Source organism: Moschus berezovskii, chromosome 17 (genome assembly GCF_049115385.1).
Source record: "Moschus berezovskii isolate FMDL1 chromosome 17, NW_MosBer_1.0, whole genome shotgun sequence".
NCBI classification, from domain to species: domain Eukaryota; kingdom Metazoa; phylum Chordata; class Mammalia; order Artiodactyla; family Moschidae; genus Moschus; species Moschus berezovskii.
Genome location: NC_142476.1, coordinates 11,522,821 through 11,540,440, shown reverse-complemented (window position 1 = coordinate 11,540,440; position 17,620 = coordinate 11,522,821). Strand labels below are relative to the sequence as shown.

Sequence of the window (17,620 nt, the reverse complement as noted above, 5' to 3'; positions counted from 1 at the left end):
CATCAGGGGAAGGTCACGTGACAGGCAGAGAATGCAGTCTGTACGCACGCAGGGTGGAATCCTCCTCAGGGCACGTTTTTAAGCGAAAAAAACGAATCAAGTAAAACGTCTAGTGCGTGCTTAGTCGTTTAAGTCATGTCTGACTCTCTGTGATCCCATGGACCACGGCCTAAAATGTCCAGTACGACCTCACATTAGTACAAACCCCCTTCCAAGCTTCAATATGTATTCTTCAGATATAAAGGTCCTCCATGTTTTTTTCTGAAAATAAAACCAAAATCTGGTATTCTATTCTACGAGTTTTGGAAAACAGTCTACTTACTTACTGCAAGGTGAGCACCTCCCCATGACTTATTTCTTTGAGACTGGATTATTAATGGCTGCACAGCATTCCGCTTTATGGAAGTAATTAATCTCTAATTTCCAAAGGCTTGGTACTACAGAAAACACAGGATGAACACCTGACCCTAGACCTCTGCCTGCCTCCTCCTCTTCAGCGCCCCTCTAACCCTAGTTCTCGGCCTCTTCTTTCAGGAAGCTTTTGATTTACTTGCTCCGTCTCCTACTTCACTGCTGGTTCTTTTCTCCAGCTCCTAGAGCGCGAGTCACAGGTGCAGGCTCTCTGCTGTCTGGATCTACACGCAAGCAGACTCTCGCTAACTCACGGTCCGTGTCTGCCCTGATGCACAGCCCACGAGACCCGGGGGGCATCGGCGCGGCCCCGCCCCGTGTACCGTTGCTGTACTTCAGGAAGATGGCAATGGTGAAGGGGCAGATTTTGCTCTCCATGCTCGCTGTGAACTCGGGGTCCACCGTGCAGACGATACACAGGGTCTCCATCACCAGGTTGAGGACCTCAGAGCTGAACTGGGCTGCGAGGTGGATCAGGCCATCCAGGATGCTGGGGAGGAAGGGCTGCAGCACGGCCGTGCTCTCGGAGGCTTTCAGCTGGTCACAGTAGCTGGGGAGCGAGACAAGCAAGACGCTCACCAGCGGGCCCCCGCTCCGGGCGCTCCAGTCAGCACCACCTGTTACAGGGCTCATGAAGCTACTTCTAGAACGCGCGAGACTTACATCTTTCTGTAGCTTTTATTTCTTCTTAGAATTTTCAACACCATCATTTCTATGTTTTCTAATGTATTTCTGCTTTGGGCTTCACGATTTCCTTTAAAATTTCTTTCATCCCCCTATTTTGTTATGAAATCCCAGTCATAGCTATATCCAAATCATTAAGATATTAAGTCAAATGCATTATGCTTCCTCAGACTATTGTTTTAGGCACATTCCTCAGATAGATAAGATAGATATAAAGATAAATATATATATATGTACTTTTTTGTTATTTTCCAGTGTTTTTAAATCCCTTCCAATACAACAGTTATTCATTAATAGTAGACTATTTTACTTCCATGTTACACAAATTTTATACATTTTTGTGATTTTTGCATCCTAAAATTAGATCAATTTATAGAAACATTTTACTCATACTTACAAACTTGGTGTACTATTTGTGGGGTTTAGATGCTTGTTTAAGACAGAAACAGACTCACAGACTTAGAAAATGAACCTGTGGTTACAAGGGGAGAAGGGTGGAGGGGCGGGATAGTGGGAGTTTGGGACGGACATGTACACACGGCTCTACTGGAAACAGCCAACAAGGGCCTGCTGTGCAGCACAGGGAACTCTGAGCAGTACTCTGTCACCATCTAAACGGTGAAAAAGTTAGGAACAGACACATGGACAACTGAATCTCTGTGCTCACCCGACATGAACGCAGCACTGTTAGTCAACTACACTCCAACATAAACATTTTTTAAAAATTTACCTTAAAAAAACGTTTGTTACACATACTTCTACCTCATTAACCTCTTAATCAATAAACATTTACTAGATGCTGCTCACCAAGTCCAATGGGAAACGTTATTAAAACTACACCCTCCGAGGCTTAACTTTCCTTATCTGTGGAATGGTAACAAGCCAATAGAAACACTGTTTCTGTATGTTAAAAGAACCAAGTGTGGAGACAGGGCCCTCCCCAGGCTCTCAATGAATGGTTTCTCTTAGTGCAATTTTTAGACGTCTTGTAGTATCTGTGTGTCAGCCGCTGGGTTCAGAGGTCACGGTGGCTGGCACACCGTGGGCCTGGACCTCAGGTCTGACCACTCCGTTTCTGGCTCACAGCACCTTGATGCTCAAGGCCACCGTGCTCTGCACCACCCCTCCTGAAGAATGGGCTGGGCAGACACTTGCCCTGGGACTGACTGGGCCCGCTCCTTCCAAGGCGGCCGCACTCCAAGTGTCAGCAAAGCCTGGCAGGTCAGAGAGGCTGCCCTGTGCACTCAGACTATATGGGATCTTCTATGCCATGCTGAAGAGGTTAGGCTTTACCCTGGAAGTCAGTGCGTCTCAAAGTTTTTTCTTTCACAAATCACTTCTGACATCTAATTTCTTCTTTCCCCTAGAGTCTTTCGGGGAACCAACACCCCAGGAAAAAACGCTGTGTGTGTCCAGTGGCCTGACAGACCACCCAGCACGCTCTGCATTTCTCCTGGGTACTTGCATCCCAGAGTGTGAAGAGCATAACCAGGGCCATGAGAGTTTCCATTGCAGCAGCAAAAATACAAGTACTTGATTCTAGAAAAACCAGTTTGAGAGCTGAGATAATAAAGATGGCAGCAGTCTGCGGCTGCAGGTAGCAAAACCCCTTGGGGGGCCCCTGCAGGAACTCAGGCAGAAGCTGAGCACACATGGAGCAGCTGGAGTGGGAGAGAGGGATCCGCGCTCTGGAGGCAGGGGCTGGTGTCTCTGCGAGGACAGAGCTCTTTTAGGTGCAGGATCCACAGGTGTGGGGTCTGCGCCTTTATGTTGACAGGGACTGCAGGCAGGGGAGGCCTGCAGGTGCTGGACAGGAGGCTCAGTAGTGGACGCTGCTAGTCTTCAGGTACTCACGCCTGTCCTGGTACAGACAGGGCACACACATGAACCTGGAGCTGTGGAGAACAGTCAGCATACATGTGACTAGAGAAATGTGGCCCACGTGTAAGGATCTGTCACCAGTATCCCGTGCAGGAGTGCTCTGAGGCGGTGTACAGTAGTACACACACCGTGACCTGAATGGAGGTTAGAGCTGGGCGAGAAGAGAGGAGAGCTGGGCGGTACGATGGCCAGGAGGGGCTGCTGGTGAAGGGAGACGGGACAGGCTCAGGGACGCGCTGAGGACAAGCCAGGCTGAGACTGGCTGCAGAACTGAATAGGGCAAAGGCCACACATGAGCCCTGGCTGAGGACAGGCACAGCGAGGGACTCGCCCCCGGGGCCCGCTCTTCCACACGACGCACAGCTCTGTAAACGTGGGCCGTGCCGTTTCTCGGCTCTGCGTGTTCATGGCTTCTGTCACTTCTCCAGGGACAGCGGATACACCTTTCAAGAAAGCCCTGCCTGTGTAGTCAGAGAACTGAAAGTTATTAAAAAAAAAAAAAGTTCTCTTTATGTATTCTTTCTGATTATAAAAGTAGTATAAAATGTAAACTTTGCTCAACTTGACTGCGGCATACTCCATCTACGAAATGGTGCGCGTGAGCGCTGTGGTGCCTGGATGCGCGTCCACACTGCACAGGTTTTCCCTCATCCACTTTATCGCCACGTCCATACCCTCAGGCTCCCCTTCTGCTGGGGGAATGTGTGGTCTCCACTCTCCATTCCACACAGCACAGGCGCCGATAGGCACGTTCCACGCTGGAGCCCCAGGCCTGACGCATCCTGGGACGACAGCGAGCTCCCTTCCACCTCTCCCTGCCTGCACCCCACCCCCGGCCTTCTGCTCTCCTTCACAGCAAGTCTGGCCTTTCCAGAAGCCTCCACAGGGAAGTGTGTGGCTCATCTCAGTCAGCACAGTGCCCTCAAGGTCCATCCGACTGCTGCAGACGGCAGGCTTCCCTCGCACAGCTGAGTTCCGTCCACTGGACACACATCACCTTCAACCGCTCCTCCACTGATGCCCTCAAGCAGCTTCCACAGCCCTGCTACGTGAACAGCACAGCAAGGAGCGCAGGAGTGCAGGCGTCGCTTCAAGATCGTGTTTTCATTTCCTCTGGATGGATCAAATGGTAGCTCTATTTTTTAACTTTTTTAAGACCCTCTAACCCTCTAGTGTTCTTGCCTGGAGAATCCCAGGAATGGCGGAGCCTGGTGGGCTGCTGTCTATGGGGTCGCAGAGTCGGACACGACTGAAGTGACTTAGGCAGCAGCAGCAGCAGCCTGCTCTTCCCCAGAGTGGCTGCACCAATTTACACTCTCACCAACAGTACAAAAGCGTTCCTTTCTCTCCACACCCTTGTTGATCTTGTTATCTTTTTTAAACAAATTAACTAGCTTGCTTATTTCTGGCTCTGCTGGGCCTTCACTGCAGTGTGCGGGCCTCTAGCTATGGCACGTGGGCTCGGCAGTTCTGGCGTACGAGCTGAGTTGTCCCGCAGCACGCGCACTCTTCCCGGACCAGGAATCAAGCCCGTGTTCCCCTGTACTGGCAAGTGGATTCCTATCCACTGAACCACCAGGGAAGTCCTCTTGTCTTTTTGATACTAGCCATGCGGACAAGTTGGACATGAGAGCTCACTGTGGCTTTGATTTGCATTTTCCTGTACCTAGTGGTGCTGAGCACCCTTTCATGTATCTGTTGGCCACCTGTATGTCTTCTCTAGGAAAAAACGTCTTTTCCAATCCTCTGCCATTTATTTTTCACCAGATTATTTGCTATTGCGTTGTATGAGTCTGTTATGTATTTTGCATATTAACCCTTATCAGATAAATGGTGTGCCAAGGCTCTCTTTCGTTCAGTAGGCTGCTGCTTCCTTTGGCTCATGGCTTCCTCTGCTGTGCTTTTTTAGTCTGATGTGGTCGCACCCATTTATCTTTGCTTTTGCTGCCTCCGCTCTTGGTGTCAAATGCAAGATGTCATTGCCAAGACCAGTGTCAGGGGGTTTAACTCTTAGGTTCTCTAAGAGTCTCACGATTCTAGGTGTTAGGTTCACGTCTTCACTCTGAGCCGACTTCAGTACATGGTGTACCACTGCTGCTGTTGTGCAGTCACTAAATCGTGTCCAGCTCTCTGCAACCCCACGGACGGCAGCACGCCAGGCTTCCCTGGCCTTCACCATCCCCCGGAGTTTGCTCACACTCATGCCCATTGAGTCGGTGATGCCATCCAGGCATCTCATCCTGTCGTCCCGTTCTCCTCCTGCCCTCAGTCTTTCCCAGCATCAGGGTCTTTTCCAATGAGTCAGTTCGCATCAGATGGCCAAACTACTGGAGCTTCAGCTTCAGCATCAGTCCTTCCAATGAATATTCACGACTGATTTCCTTTAGGATTGACCGGTTGGATCTCCTTGCAGTCCAAGGGACTCTTAAGAGTCTTCTCCAACACCACAGTTCAAATGCCTCAATTCTTTGGTGCTCAGCCTTCTTTATGGTCTAACTCTCACATCCATACATGACTGCTGGAAATTGCTTTGACTATACGAACCTTTGTTGGCAAAGTGATGTCTCTGCTTTTGAATATGCTAAGTTTGTCATAGCTTCTCTTTCAAGGAGCAAGCGTCTTTTAATTTCATGGCTGCAGTCACTGTCCACAGTGATTCTGAAGCCCAAGAAAATCACTGTTTCATTTTCCCGCATCTACTTGCCATGAAGTGATGGGACTGGATGCCATGACTTTAAGTAAGCTGTTTGAATGCTGAGTTTTAAGCCAGCATTTTCATTCTCCTCTTTCACCTTCATCAAGAGGCTCTTTAGTCCCTCTTCACTCTCTGCCATTAGGGTGGTGTCATCTGCATCTCTGAGGTTACTGATATTTCTCTCAGCAGTCTGGATTCCAGCTTGTGATTCATCCAGCCTGGCATTTCGCATGACGCACTCTGCATATAAGTTAAATAAGCCGGGTGTAAGATAAGGGTCCAGATTTTCAAATACCATTTACTGCAGAGACTGTCCTCCCCCTGTGTGTGTTCCTGGCTCCTCTGTCATAAAGTAATTGACCTCAGAAGTACAGGTTTACAGCTGGGCTCTCTATTCTGCTCCATGGATCTTTGTGTCTGTTTTTAATGCCAACACCATCCTATTTTGATTACTATCACTTTGTAATACAGTTTAAAATCAAGAACTGTGACACCATACTATTGTTTGTTCTATTTATGTAAAGATGCCGTTGGAATTGTGAGCGGGACTATGCGGAGTCTGTGGATTGCCTTCGGTAGTTTGGACATTTAAACAATGCTCGTATTTCAATCTATGAACATCACAGACCTATTAGTTGTGTCTTCAATCTCATTCTTCGATGTCTCACAGCTTTCTGTGTACAGATCTTTCATCTTGGTGATTTATGCTTATTCTTAGATATTTTATTGTTTTTGAGGCAACTTTTAAATTTCTCTGATAGCTCATTATTATTTTCCTTTCTAACTGCTCTGCTCAGGAGTTCCAGCACTATGTTGAGAAGGAGTGGTAAGAGTGGATACCCTTCCTTACCTTGCTCTTGATCTTAAGAGGAAATGCTTTCAGCCGTTCACTGCTGAGTATATAGCTGAGGAGGTGTCATACATGGCCTTTATCGTGTTGAGATATGTTCCTTCTACGTGCTTTGCTGAAAGCTTTTGTCATGAAAGGGTACTGAATTTTGTCAAATGCTTTTTCTGAATCTACTGAGATATTCACATGTTTTTATTTTCATTCTATTGAGTGGATATGGCGTTTATTGATCAGTTTATGTGTGCTGAGCCCTTTGTGTCCCAGGAATCAGTCCTACTTGATCGCGGTGTGATACCCTCTCACTGTGCCGTTGAACCGAGTTTGCGAGCACTGTGCTGAGAGTTACACTCATTAGGCACACGGGGCTACTGTTTTCTTTCCTGAAGTGTCCTTGTTATCAGGGTAACGCCGGCCTAGAAAAATGAGTTTGGAAATGTTCCCTCCTCTTCAGTATTTGGAAGGAGTTTGAGAAGGGCTGGCATTTATTTCTCTTTGAACGTTCGGGAGAACTCACCGGTGGAACCCTCTGGTCCCGGGCCTTTCCCGAGGCAGGGTTCTCGTTAACTGACTCGCTCTCCTCCCCAGCTACTGGTCTGTTCAGATTTTCAAATTCTTCATGGTTCAGTTTTGCTAGGCTGTTTGTTTCTAAGAATTTATGCATTTCTTCTAGGTTAACCATTTGTTGGCATATACTTGTTCCCAGTGGTCTGTCGTGAACCTTTGTCTTTCTGTGGTGTCAGCTGTAAAGTTTCCTGTTTCATTTCTGACTCGTATGTGTGTTCTCTCTCTTCAGTCTAGCTGTAGCGTGTCAAACGCCAGCTCTTACTCTATGAAACCTCCTAATGTCTCTCCGGTTCCCGCGCATCTGCCGCTGCTCTCGAGCCCTCTGCCCTCCTCCTGCTGCCTCTGGGCTTAGTCTGTTCTCTTTCAAGCTCCTGAGGAAGAAAGTGAGGTCATTTGAGGTTGTTATTTCTTTTTTTGCTTTAAGTGTTTTCATTTATTAACTTCCTTTGTTAGAACTCCTTTTTCTGTATCCTGTAAGTTTTGGTACATTGTATTTCCATTTTCATGTGTTTCAAGACATGTTTAGATTTCTCTTTTAATTTTTCCTTTGACCCACGGGCTGTTCAGAAAAGTACTGTTTGATTTCCACGTATCTGTGATTTTTCTAGTTTTCCTACTGTAACTAGTTTCAAACGTTTCCTCCACATGTGACTGGAAAAGACACTCGATATGATTTTCACCTTCGATTTATTTACCAACACTGGCGTCACGGCCTGTCCTGGAGCACACCCCATGCATGCCTGGGAAGGAGGAACGCTCAGTTGCTGCTGGATGAACTGCTCAGCAGGTCTGCTGGGCCCACCTGGTTGAGACTGTAGTTTGGGTCCACTGTCCCATCACTGACTGTTTGGACGGACGCCCACTGTGAAGGGGAGGGTATGGATCTGCTGCTCCTGTGCTGCCGTCTGTCTCTGCTCTTGGATGCTAACATCCGCTGGGCACACTCAGGTGCTCTGAGGGAAGATGCACGAACGTCTGTGACTGTTCTATCTTCCTGATGAATCAACCCCCTTATCGTATAATGGGTTGTTTCATGTTCCCGCTTCTGAATTAAAGTCCACTTACTGATAAAAGTACAGATATTCTCACTTTCTTCTGGTTTCCACTTAACATGGACTATCTTTTTTCCATTCCTTTACTTTGAGCCTGTGTGTCTTAAGACCTGTAGTCGCAATTAGTTCTTTCTTCCAATCCATTCAGCTAATTTGACTTTTAACTGGAGAATTTAGTCCATTTATATTTAAGATAACTTCTGATAAGTAAGCCCAGTTGACTAACTGCCATTTTATTAATTGTTTGCTGGCTCCCCTGTGTCCCCACTGCCCCTCTGGCTGTCTTCCTCTGTGGATGATCTTCCACAGAGAAATGCTTTCCTTCTTTTCTCTTTATGTGCGTCTATCACAGACTTTTGCTTTACGGTCACCATAAAGCATTTTACAGATATAAAGAAACTCGATCCCTTTTCTCCCATCCATTAATGTCTCTGATACCACAATTAAACTTCTTTAACTCTGTGTGCTCAGCGTCTGCCTGCACTGCGGGAGGCCAGGTTCACGTCGCTGCTTGTTTGTGATGCTTCCATCTCTACCCTTTACACTAGAGTCAGCTGGCTAACACCGTCATGTCGCAGCACTAGAGAACTCTGAATCAATAACATACTTACCTGGAGCAACATACTGCATATTCTCACATTAGTAACACGCATCTTTTCATTTCAGCTTGAAGAGTTTTCAGTGTTTCTTGTAAGGCAGGTCTAGCGGTGAGGAGCTCCTTCAGCTTTGTTTGTCTTGGAAAGCCTTCATCTAGTCTTCACTTCTGAAGGACAGCTTTGCAAGGTCAAGTATTCTTGGTTGGCAGCTTTTTTATTCAGCACCTAGAATGTATTACTCCACTGTCTCTTGGCCTGCAGTTTTTCTGCTGAGAAATCTGTTGCTGGCCTTACGGGAGCTTCCTTGTATGAGAAAAAGGTTTTTGCCTCTTGATGCTTTGAAAATTCTGTCTTTGATTTTAGATAGTTTTATTGTACTGTGTCTCAAAGATCACCTTGGACTGAAATTTTGGGGTAAAGTATATTAGCTTTATGGCTAGGAGGTGCAAATCTCCCCTCAGATTTGGGAAGTTAATGGCAACCCACTCCAGTGTTCTTGTCTGGAGAATCCCAGGGATGGGGGAGCCTGGTGGGCTGCCGTCTATGGGGTCGCACAGAAGCGGACACGACTGAAGTGACTTAGCAGCAGCAGCATGCGTTATTTCTTTAAAAAGGTTTCTTCCCTTTCTTCTGGGACTCCAATTATGTACCTACTACTTCTCCTAAAGGTGCCGCTGGGTTCACATTTCTTCCTCTGTCTTCGTCCTTTATTCTCTGCCGCCCTCTGACTGCGTAACTTCAAAGGCCCCGTCTTCTATTTCATGGGCTCCCACCTGACTCACTCTGCTGCTGATGCTCTCCATGGCACTTTTCACGGCATCTTCTGCGTCCTTCAGCTCCAGAATTCATTCGCTTTTTATGATTTCTCTCTCGGTTGAATTTCTCATTTTGTGCATTTTCCCTGATTTCATGAAGTTGTGTTTTTGTGCTTTCCTGCAGTTAACTGTGGAGAAGGAAATGGCAACCCACTCCAGTGTTCTTGCCTGGAGAATCCCCGGGATGGGGGAACCTGGTGGGCTTCCGTCTATGGGGTCACACAGAGTCGGACACGACTGAAGTGACTTAGCAGCAGCAGCAGCAGCAGTTAACTGAAGTGCTTAAAATGACTATTCTGAATTATCAGATAAATCACAGATCTCCACGTCTTTGGGGTTGATCACTGAAAAAATACCGTGGTTCTTTGCTGCAGTCACGTGTTCTTGGTTTTCCAGGTTCCCTTATGTCCTGCACTGCTGTCTTCGCGTCAGAAGTAGCAGTCAGCTCCTTCACGCTTTAGTGACCAGGCTCTTACAAGTGTCCAGTCTTGAATTTTTTGCCCCAGTGCCGTACTGGAGCATCTCCATTGGACTGTGGACTTCAACAAAGGCTCCCTCACCTGTGGGCAGCCGTCTCAGTCAATGTTCTCTAGGAGTTCCTGGACCACTCCTCGATCCAGAGCTGGGACAGTCTGTGCTCCTATAACCTGATACACAGGTGGGTGAGATTCCCCCTGGCTGCTTGGTGTACGGTGATGATGACAAAACCAAGCCAAATGGGACCATAGCCAGGACTGTGGTTGGTAAGTCAGCACTCAGGATGTGAGCCTGTCTTGCTCTCTTGTCCTCAGGCGGCTCCGCACTTGGACAGATGCCAAACTGTGGGTGCAGGAGGGATAAGAGCGAGGGCACCTTGTTCAGACTCCTCTGACAGCCCGCACCCCAGTGCCCTCTAAGGACACACAACAATGCCCACCGTCTCAATCTGCGTCAGAAGGTCAGGAGGCAGTGCAGGCGGGTGTTTTTAGGGTTTCAGGCAATTCTTAGGACTCAACTGAGGCTCTTAGGTTTGGACCTGAAAACACTCCTGCAAACACCATCGCCTCTCTGGTCTGGGGAGGAGCACAAATAAAGGACTACCTGAGCCGCGAGCTGTGAGAAAAATGCAAAATTGGGGAAAACACACAATTTCCAGGCCGCATTATCCCAAATTTGGTTTCTAGCACAGAGCCCATCAGTCAAGCAGGCGGGCTGGGCTCTCAGCCTGCTTCTGTGCTGTGCTCTACCACTGTGCAGCCCTAGGCAAGCCAGGTCTCTCTCAGAGCCCAGGCTCAGCAGCTCTGTGGGGAGGGAGCTGTCCAGATGGCCCCAGAACTGGACTGATTTGAAAAGGAAAGAGGAGTAAAAACAGGACACATCTGGGACTCAGAGATGTCCTGTCCTGCCAACATTCATTCTGCAGGAGATCTTCCTCAGAAATTTCCAAGCAACACAGAGAACTGGGTAACTGCTGTCTGGGATTTCTACCCTGAGCAACTTTCTCTTAAGACAGGTCTGCTTGCTATAAGATGGTGTACTCACCCCCAGATGGCTCTCACTGCGGAGATTCGAACTGATGGGGGCTGTGTCTCATGAAGACCACTAACTGTTGCCTGAAGAAACTGCTGGATCAGTTCAGGGGACATAGCAACAGTGAAGCGACTGGCAGCCCAGAGGGCCCGGCCCAGGAGGAAAGGAGACACTGGGAAGGAGAGAGAGCAGTCAGGGGCAGGACACGACACAGTCCAGCTACTCATCCCTTCCTCCCGACCCCCACGCCCTGGCGTGCTGCAACAGCTGGGTGCTACCTCACACACACACAGCTAATGAACAGGAAAAGCAGGACCGTAAAAGACAGAAGCAAATGTGTGACCTACGGCACAGAACCTAAAGCAGTTTCCCAGATTCCCAAGGTACATTCTGAACATTCCTGGACTAAAAAGACATCCCAGCCCTGACCCCACCCCAGCTCTTGCCATTCCTCATGCACTGCTAACCAGCTCTCTGGAAGCATCTCCATGGCCAGCTTTTCCCTACTCTTGAACGACTACTGGAATATTACAAATTACATCTCTGTCATTCTCTTATTTAAAATGTCAATAAATTCCACAGCTTACCAAATAAAGCCCCTTGGATCAGTACCTCTGGCATCACCTCCAATTCCCCTCTGTGCCTCCAAACTCAGGCAAGCAGCCCACCCTAGGAAGCTATCATCTTATCCTGCCATTTCTGTGCTTGGCTTTTAAGCCAACACACCTACCTTTCCTTGCATCATCTAACCGATCTCTTGGGCTGAAGTAATCCTAACTGTCTCTGTGCCACTTTATCTCACTTCATCAGCTTTCTAACATGGACTATATATGTATGTATTCGAATATATATATATATATTGATATTCCAGCCACTGGGATAAAGATTATTATGCCCGGCCTACTTTTAAGATGCTTGAGAATAGAGACTACACTTATTTAGCTGTCACAGGGCTTAACCTTGTTACCTGTACAATAAACATTAGTTGACAGGACCTATTCAACAGAACCTAGCAAACTGGGCCAGAGAGTTACATAATAAATCACATTATGGAGAGTAACAATTCCCAAAATACAGTCCAGGAAGTCTTGGAAGTTACAACAGTGAAAACCATTTTCACAGCAAAACTGAGACAACGCTCTTCTGTTCCGGTCTCACTCCCTGTCGAGTTCACAGTGGTTTTCCAAAGGTGACATGACACGCCACCACGGCTCTGACAGCCAGTGGAACGTATGCCTGCAATTCTTACGTTGTGAAAGCTTCTCGGTTTTAATTTCTAGTATGTTAAATACTGTTACATGTGGCAAAAAAATGTCCTTGGGGTCACTGATAATTTTTAAAGGTGTAAAGGGGTCCCGAGACCAAAAAGTTTGAGAATGGCTTGTATAGAAAAGCTTTGCTATGGCAAATTCTGGAAAAACGATGCTGGTGGGTGTGAGCAATCCCAGCACTGTCATCAACGTGTAATCACACTGCGCGCATCAGGGGCCAGGCGCTACGGGATGGAAGGACGTGTGGCAGGGCTTCCACTTGCACATACTGTACATTCCAGCAGAAGAGAGAAAAACATTCACCAAGCACAACAGACTGGATGCGTGGTCACTGCAGACAAAAAGGAGTGTCCTCAGTGGGTCTGAGATCACGACGCTCAACTGCTTAGTTCTGTGACCTGTGACTCACAATGAGAGATGACCTAACGACCTCATTAGAGACAGAGAAGATTCTCCAATGGCTTAAGCTACCCAAAGGGCTAACTCAGGACGAGGACACAGGACAGTGGACTGGCAGAGCAGGAGCAATGCGAGGGCCCCACGACTTAAGGCTCAGAGAGGAAGCAGAGACAGTGCTGGGGTCTGGCTCTCAGGAGGGAACGAGGCGCTGCTGCCGTCACACAGACGCCGCTGTCCCGCAGCCACAGCCCTGTGCCGTGAGGAATGGGCTCCACGCAGTAGAGGTGATTACTTCTAAGGCTAGTAGTGAACACGGACGTGAGAACAGAACACTTTAATTATCTAGTTAGAATAGTTTTAGAGAGAACAGATAGTCTGAGAAAACGACGGGAAGCAAACAGAGAGGGTGAGCCTGACACAGACTGCCTGAGGGCACAGGGGGCTCTGCATTTACAGCTCCTGCCATAGTCCTCCCTGCACAGCAGCCACACTTGTACCCTGTTCAGACGCCAACCACCGCCCTGGGCAGTGGGCATGGACCCGTGGGAGAATGGCAAGCAAGGATGAGCAGTGAGGTCGCCCCAGACTCAGAGCTGCTGACACCTGAGTCAAGGTCCCTGGGCAGTGCAGAGTCAAAGGACTGCAGGCTGCAAGAACTCCACCCCAAGGTTCACCTAATTGAACAGCAGAGCTGAAGACCCCCAGAATCCTGCTGTGCCGAAACACACCTGAGAGGTTGAGGTCTGCAAGGACAACGCCGGTCAGGAAGCCGTGCATGTCAAAGGGGATCCTGCCACTCTTCACGCTGTCGGTGATGATGGACTTCACCGAGCCGAGGGCCAGCATGCAGGCCTCATGGACCTTCCACCTGCCAAAGGGACCCCACGGCCGAGTCACACAAACCCACCGCCAAAGACACAAGCACTTGAGGGAAAGGCACTTCAGCAAGCCTGACCCTGAAGGGCACTGAGCTGCTCTTCCAATCTAAGCCTATACCTGAAAACAGTATAATTTAACAGTAACAGGTTTTTCTAACTAAAAACAAAGCAAAAGTCCTTCCTTTCCAGGCTTTTTAAAAAGGGATAAAATAATAGCATTGAACCAACTATTTTAAGGAAAAACTGCTTTAGAACAGGTGATTCAAAGCAAGGATGCCTGACCTCACCCGATGCCCAGAGGGTGTCCCCACGAGGCTGCCCACTGCCCCCTCTCACCAGTGCTCGGCACCGCTGCTCTTGGTCTGCTCAGCCTCCTGTAAGTGCCGGGCGGCCGCGGCAGCCAGGGCGGCCGCACTCTCATTCTGGAAATCAGAGGCCACAGCCTAGGGCGAGAGGAGAGGTGCCAACTAATATTTCTGTGCAAATTAAAACCATAAACTGCACTGCTGTGCACATGGCTAACATGATCAGTTCAGTTCAGTCGCTCAGTCGTGTCCGACTCTCCGCGACCCCATGAATCAGAGCACGCCAGGCCTCCCTGTCCATCACCAACTCCCGGAGTTCATTCAAACTCATGTCATGATCAGATACATTCATAATGCAATCCCGAGCTGGACGAAGGTCTCTAAGTTAAAGCAGCACCTGTCTCTCTGCAGAGGCTAAGCTCTCTAAAGCTTACAGAATGGACAGCTTCCCACGGCTACATTCTGTAGAGCATCAGGGGTCAATGAGAGACACAGCTGTGGACAGCAATGGACCAGGTATTTATCTCTGGGAGGTCAACTTGGAAAAGCAAGGCTAATCTACTAAGTGACATGCCGTGGCCTTCCTGAGGTGCCTTAGAAACACAGAAGGACAATGGACTGCCCACCAACAATGAAGCAGGAATAAGTGTATCACCAGACAGGGCAGCAGCTTCTCCACAGACCTCATCTCAGGCTACAGACAGCTATGCGCTCCGGTCAGAGCCAGAGGAGACGGGCAGCCACCGGGACGCTCACCTCGCAGCAACTGAAGCTTTTCGAATCTGCCAGCCTCTAGTCTGTGCTACACACAGACCCTTGCTGAAGACTGAACTAAACTGAAGAGTTCCGATTCAAACACCCTCTCCCATAAGAACAACATGCCCCGCACAATTCTTACATCAATGCTGGCATGTAAATCAGAACCAGACCAAGGACTTTGGAATTCCGGCGTCTCAGACGTCACTTGAGATGCTCTGCGTTAGTCGCTCAGTCACCTCCAACTCTTTGCGACCCCCTGGACTGTGGCCCCCCAGGCACCTCTGTCCATGGAATTCTCCAGGCAAGAAGACTGGAATGGGCTGCCATCCCTTTATCAGGGGACCTTCCTGCCCAAGGGATTGAACCCAGGCCCCCTGCGGGGTTGCAGGCAGATTCTTTACCATCTGAGCTACTCTGTTACCCGCTGCAGTCTAAGGTAAAGCTGCCCAAGACCAATGCTGAGCTAAGGCTCGAGGGAGGTCTGGAAGGAAGAGGAGAAGCCGCTGCCGTCAGGGCCCCAGGGAGTGGGGCGTCAGGGCAGCGCTCTCACCAGCAGCAGGTCCTGGGCTGCGATCCGGACGGTGTAGGAGAAGGTATCGTCGTCCTCGTCTTCCACAAACTGCTGGGGGTTGGCGGTCCACACTTTGATCTGAAAGGACGATGCGGCCAGCTCTCTGTGAGGCTCCCTCTTCTGGTCCACACACGCAGGAAGAGTCCAACCTTCTGTGTTTATCTTAACAGAATGCTACTCTTTCTGATGCAGAGAAGCAAACCCTTTATCAAGCTGTGCAGCTAAGGCCACTGCTGAAGGTGGCTGACTGCTGGCCCCTCCTACTGTCAGTCGGCTGTGACCCCAACAGGTCAATTTGCTGAGTCTAGGAAGTCTGATGGGAATCTAGTGTGAAAATCACAATTCCTAGGACACAGGACAGGCATTACCATACTTTTAATGTTCTTTTTTGGTCTAACGACTCTCTGACCAGGCTAAGGATCTGAACGCTGTGTCTCACTATCTACAGAGAAAGGCCAGGCTCTTCTTGCTATCACGCCCCTGGTTGGGGGTCCTACAGGTATCAAAGGGGAGCATTCTACAAGTCCAACTACCTACCATAGAAGCTGATAAACCCCAGCACCCAGGGACTTGGCAAAATGATGTGAATGAAATCACAGCTTTCCTAGAACTTCCGGTCATGTTGCTCTTCAGGTGTCAGTTTTTAGAAATAAACAGATGCCTGACCTAGACCCCACACTCAAAGTGCACTGCACATGCTCGCAGCTCACTGACTCCACCACACAGTTACCTGCTCCTCAGTGATCTGCATGTAGAGGATGATGTAGTAAATCAACTCAGGCAGGGCCTTCTTGACAGTGCTTTTGAATTTGCTGTTTTCCAGGAGAGCGTGGACAAACTCAAAAATGCTAAAGACGAGGTTTTCAAAGCCCAGGACTTCACCTACAGGAGGTGAATGAGAGAAGCTCTCAGTGACAAGAGGGCAGAAGGAAGCACAGATGCGGGGAAGGAGCCACATCAGCCCCGTGAGCCAGGGGCCAGTTAAAACCCTTGCTGACGACGACTCTCCAGGGGGTGGGAGAGGGCCTGAGCGGTCAAAGAAGGGGAGCTGAGCATACTAAGCAAGCTTTGGTTTTTCCAGTAGAAGAACCAGGGAATTCCCTGGTGGTCCAGTGGTTAGGACTTGGGGCTTTCACTGCTGAGGGCCTGGGTTCAATCCCTGGTTGGGGAATTAAGATCCCGAAAGTCACGCAGTGCAGCCAAAAGAAAGAAAAAAGAATCTGAAACACTGAATATATTTTCCACTGAGAAATTCCATGATTTCATACTTCAGTTCAGTTCAGTCGCTCAGTCGTGTCCGACTCTTTGCAACCCCATGAATCACAGCACGCCAGGCCTCCCATCACCAACTCGTGGAGTTCACTCAAACTCACGTCCATCGAGTTGGTGATGCCATCCAGCCATCTCATTCTCTGTCATCCCCTTCTCCTCCCGCCCCCAATCCTTCTGCAAATGCTGATGAGGAACAGATTACAGATTTTCAATTTTCATTTCCCCACATCTAACCCACTGACAGGAAAGGCAATGAAAACATTCTCAAGAGAGCAAAGCCTCTAATTTCCTGCCTTTGTCCTGGCTCTTCCCGGCTCCCTTCTGCACTACGAGGTATACCACTCTACCACGATGCTACACACCATCGGAGTCCACAGGGTCCTCCACTTCCTCCGTGTAGTTGACTTCTGTCCTCACATAGGTACGGTGAAGAGTAAAGAAACGGAACGTGCAGTCTGCTTCCCACACACTCCACAAGGGGACGCGACGCGCGCCAACAACGAGAGCAGAGGCTGGGAAAGCGGGACCGCGTGGACTGAGACCCAGGGCTCCAGATCCCAGCGATGCGGGCGGCAGGCCCCTCCCTCTCCCGGAAAGGATATAAAGCCGCGCTCTCAGTGAGCGTGTTCCAGACAATGGGCAGAATTTGCTGCATGGAGGACACCATGTGCTTTGGGAAGTTTTTCACCAGGGCTGTCACTGCCTGAGAAGTTACAGGAAAAAACCCGAGAGTTACATGTGATATTGGAGAAAAACCGCTGATGTCAGACCACCCTGCAGACGCCCAGCACCCCCCAACAGAAAACACGTACCTTCAGGACCTCCATCTTGAAACCGCTGTCGGATGTGGGGCCATCGGGGACCTGCAGGGCCTGGACGAAGGCCTCTGTGAACTGCTGCACCACAGGGAAGATCAGGACTCTGGCTGCGCCCTGAAGGCGGAGATTAAGATCAGTCCTGGACTCAGCCTGAACCCACGGCATCCGGGCACGCGGCACCTCCAGACCCGCCAGGCTCAGGCCCTCTTCAGAAGGGAGTGGACACAAGGTCACTGGAGGTGTCCCCAGGGTCTGCCATGTCCTTATTCAACACTGGCGGCTCCTCACCA

The 17,620-nt window shown here is 49.2% G+C and overlaps 1 protein-coding gene across 1 annotated transcript in view; it reads right to left on the bottom strand.

Moving 5' to 3' along the window:
* IPO9 (importin 9) overlaps positions 1-17,620 on the bottom strand; it is a 39,939-nt gene that overhangs the window by 5,193 nt on the left and 17,126 nt on the right. Inside the window, exons 7-15 of the mRNA XM_055418888.2 lie at positions 17,325-17,444; positions 17,115-17,215; positions 16,875-16,933; positions 15,971-16,122; positions 15,220-15,318; positions 13,942-14,048; positions 13,456-13,595; positions 11,070-11,229; positions 735-961 (exon numbers count right to left, since the gene is read on the bottom strand). Coding sequence (XP_055274863.1) covers positions 735-961; positions 11,070-11,229; positions 13,456-13,595; positions 13,942-14,048; positions 15,220-15,318; positions 15,971-16,122; positions 16,875-16,933; positions 17,115-17,215; positions 17,325-17,444 — 1,165 coding nt within the window. The remainder of the gene's footprint in view (positions 1-734; positions 962-11,069; positions 11,230-13,455; positions 13,596-13,941; positions 14,049-15,219; positions 15,319-15,970; positions 16,123-16,874; positions 16,934-17,114; positions 17,216-17,324; positions 17,445-17,620) is intronic.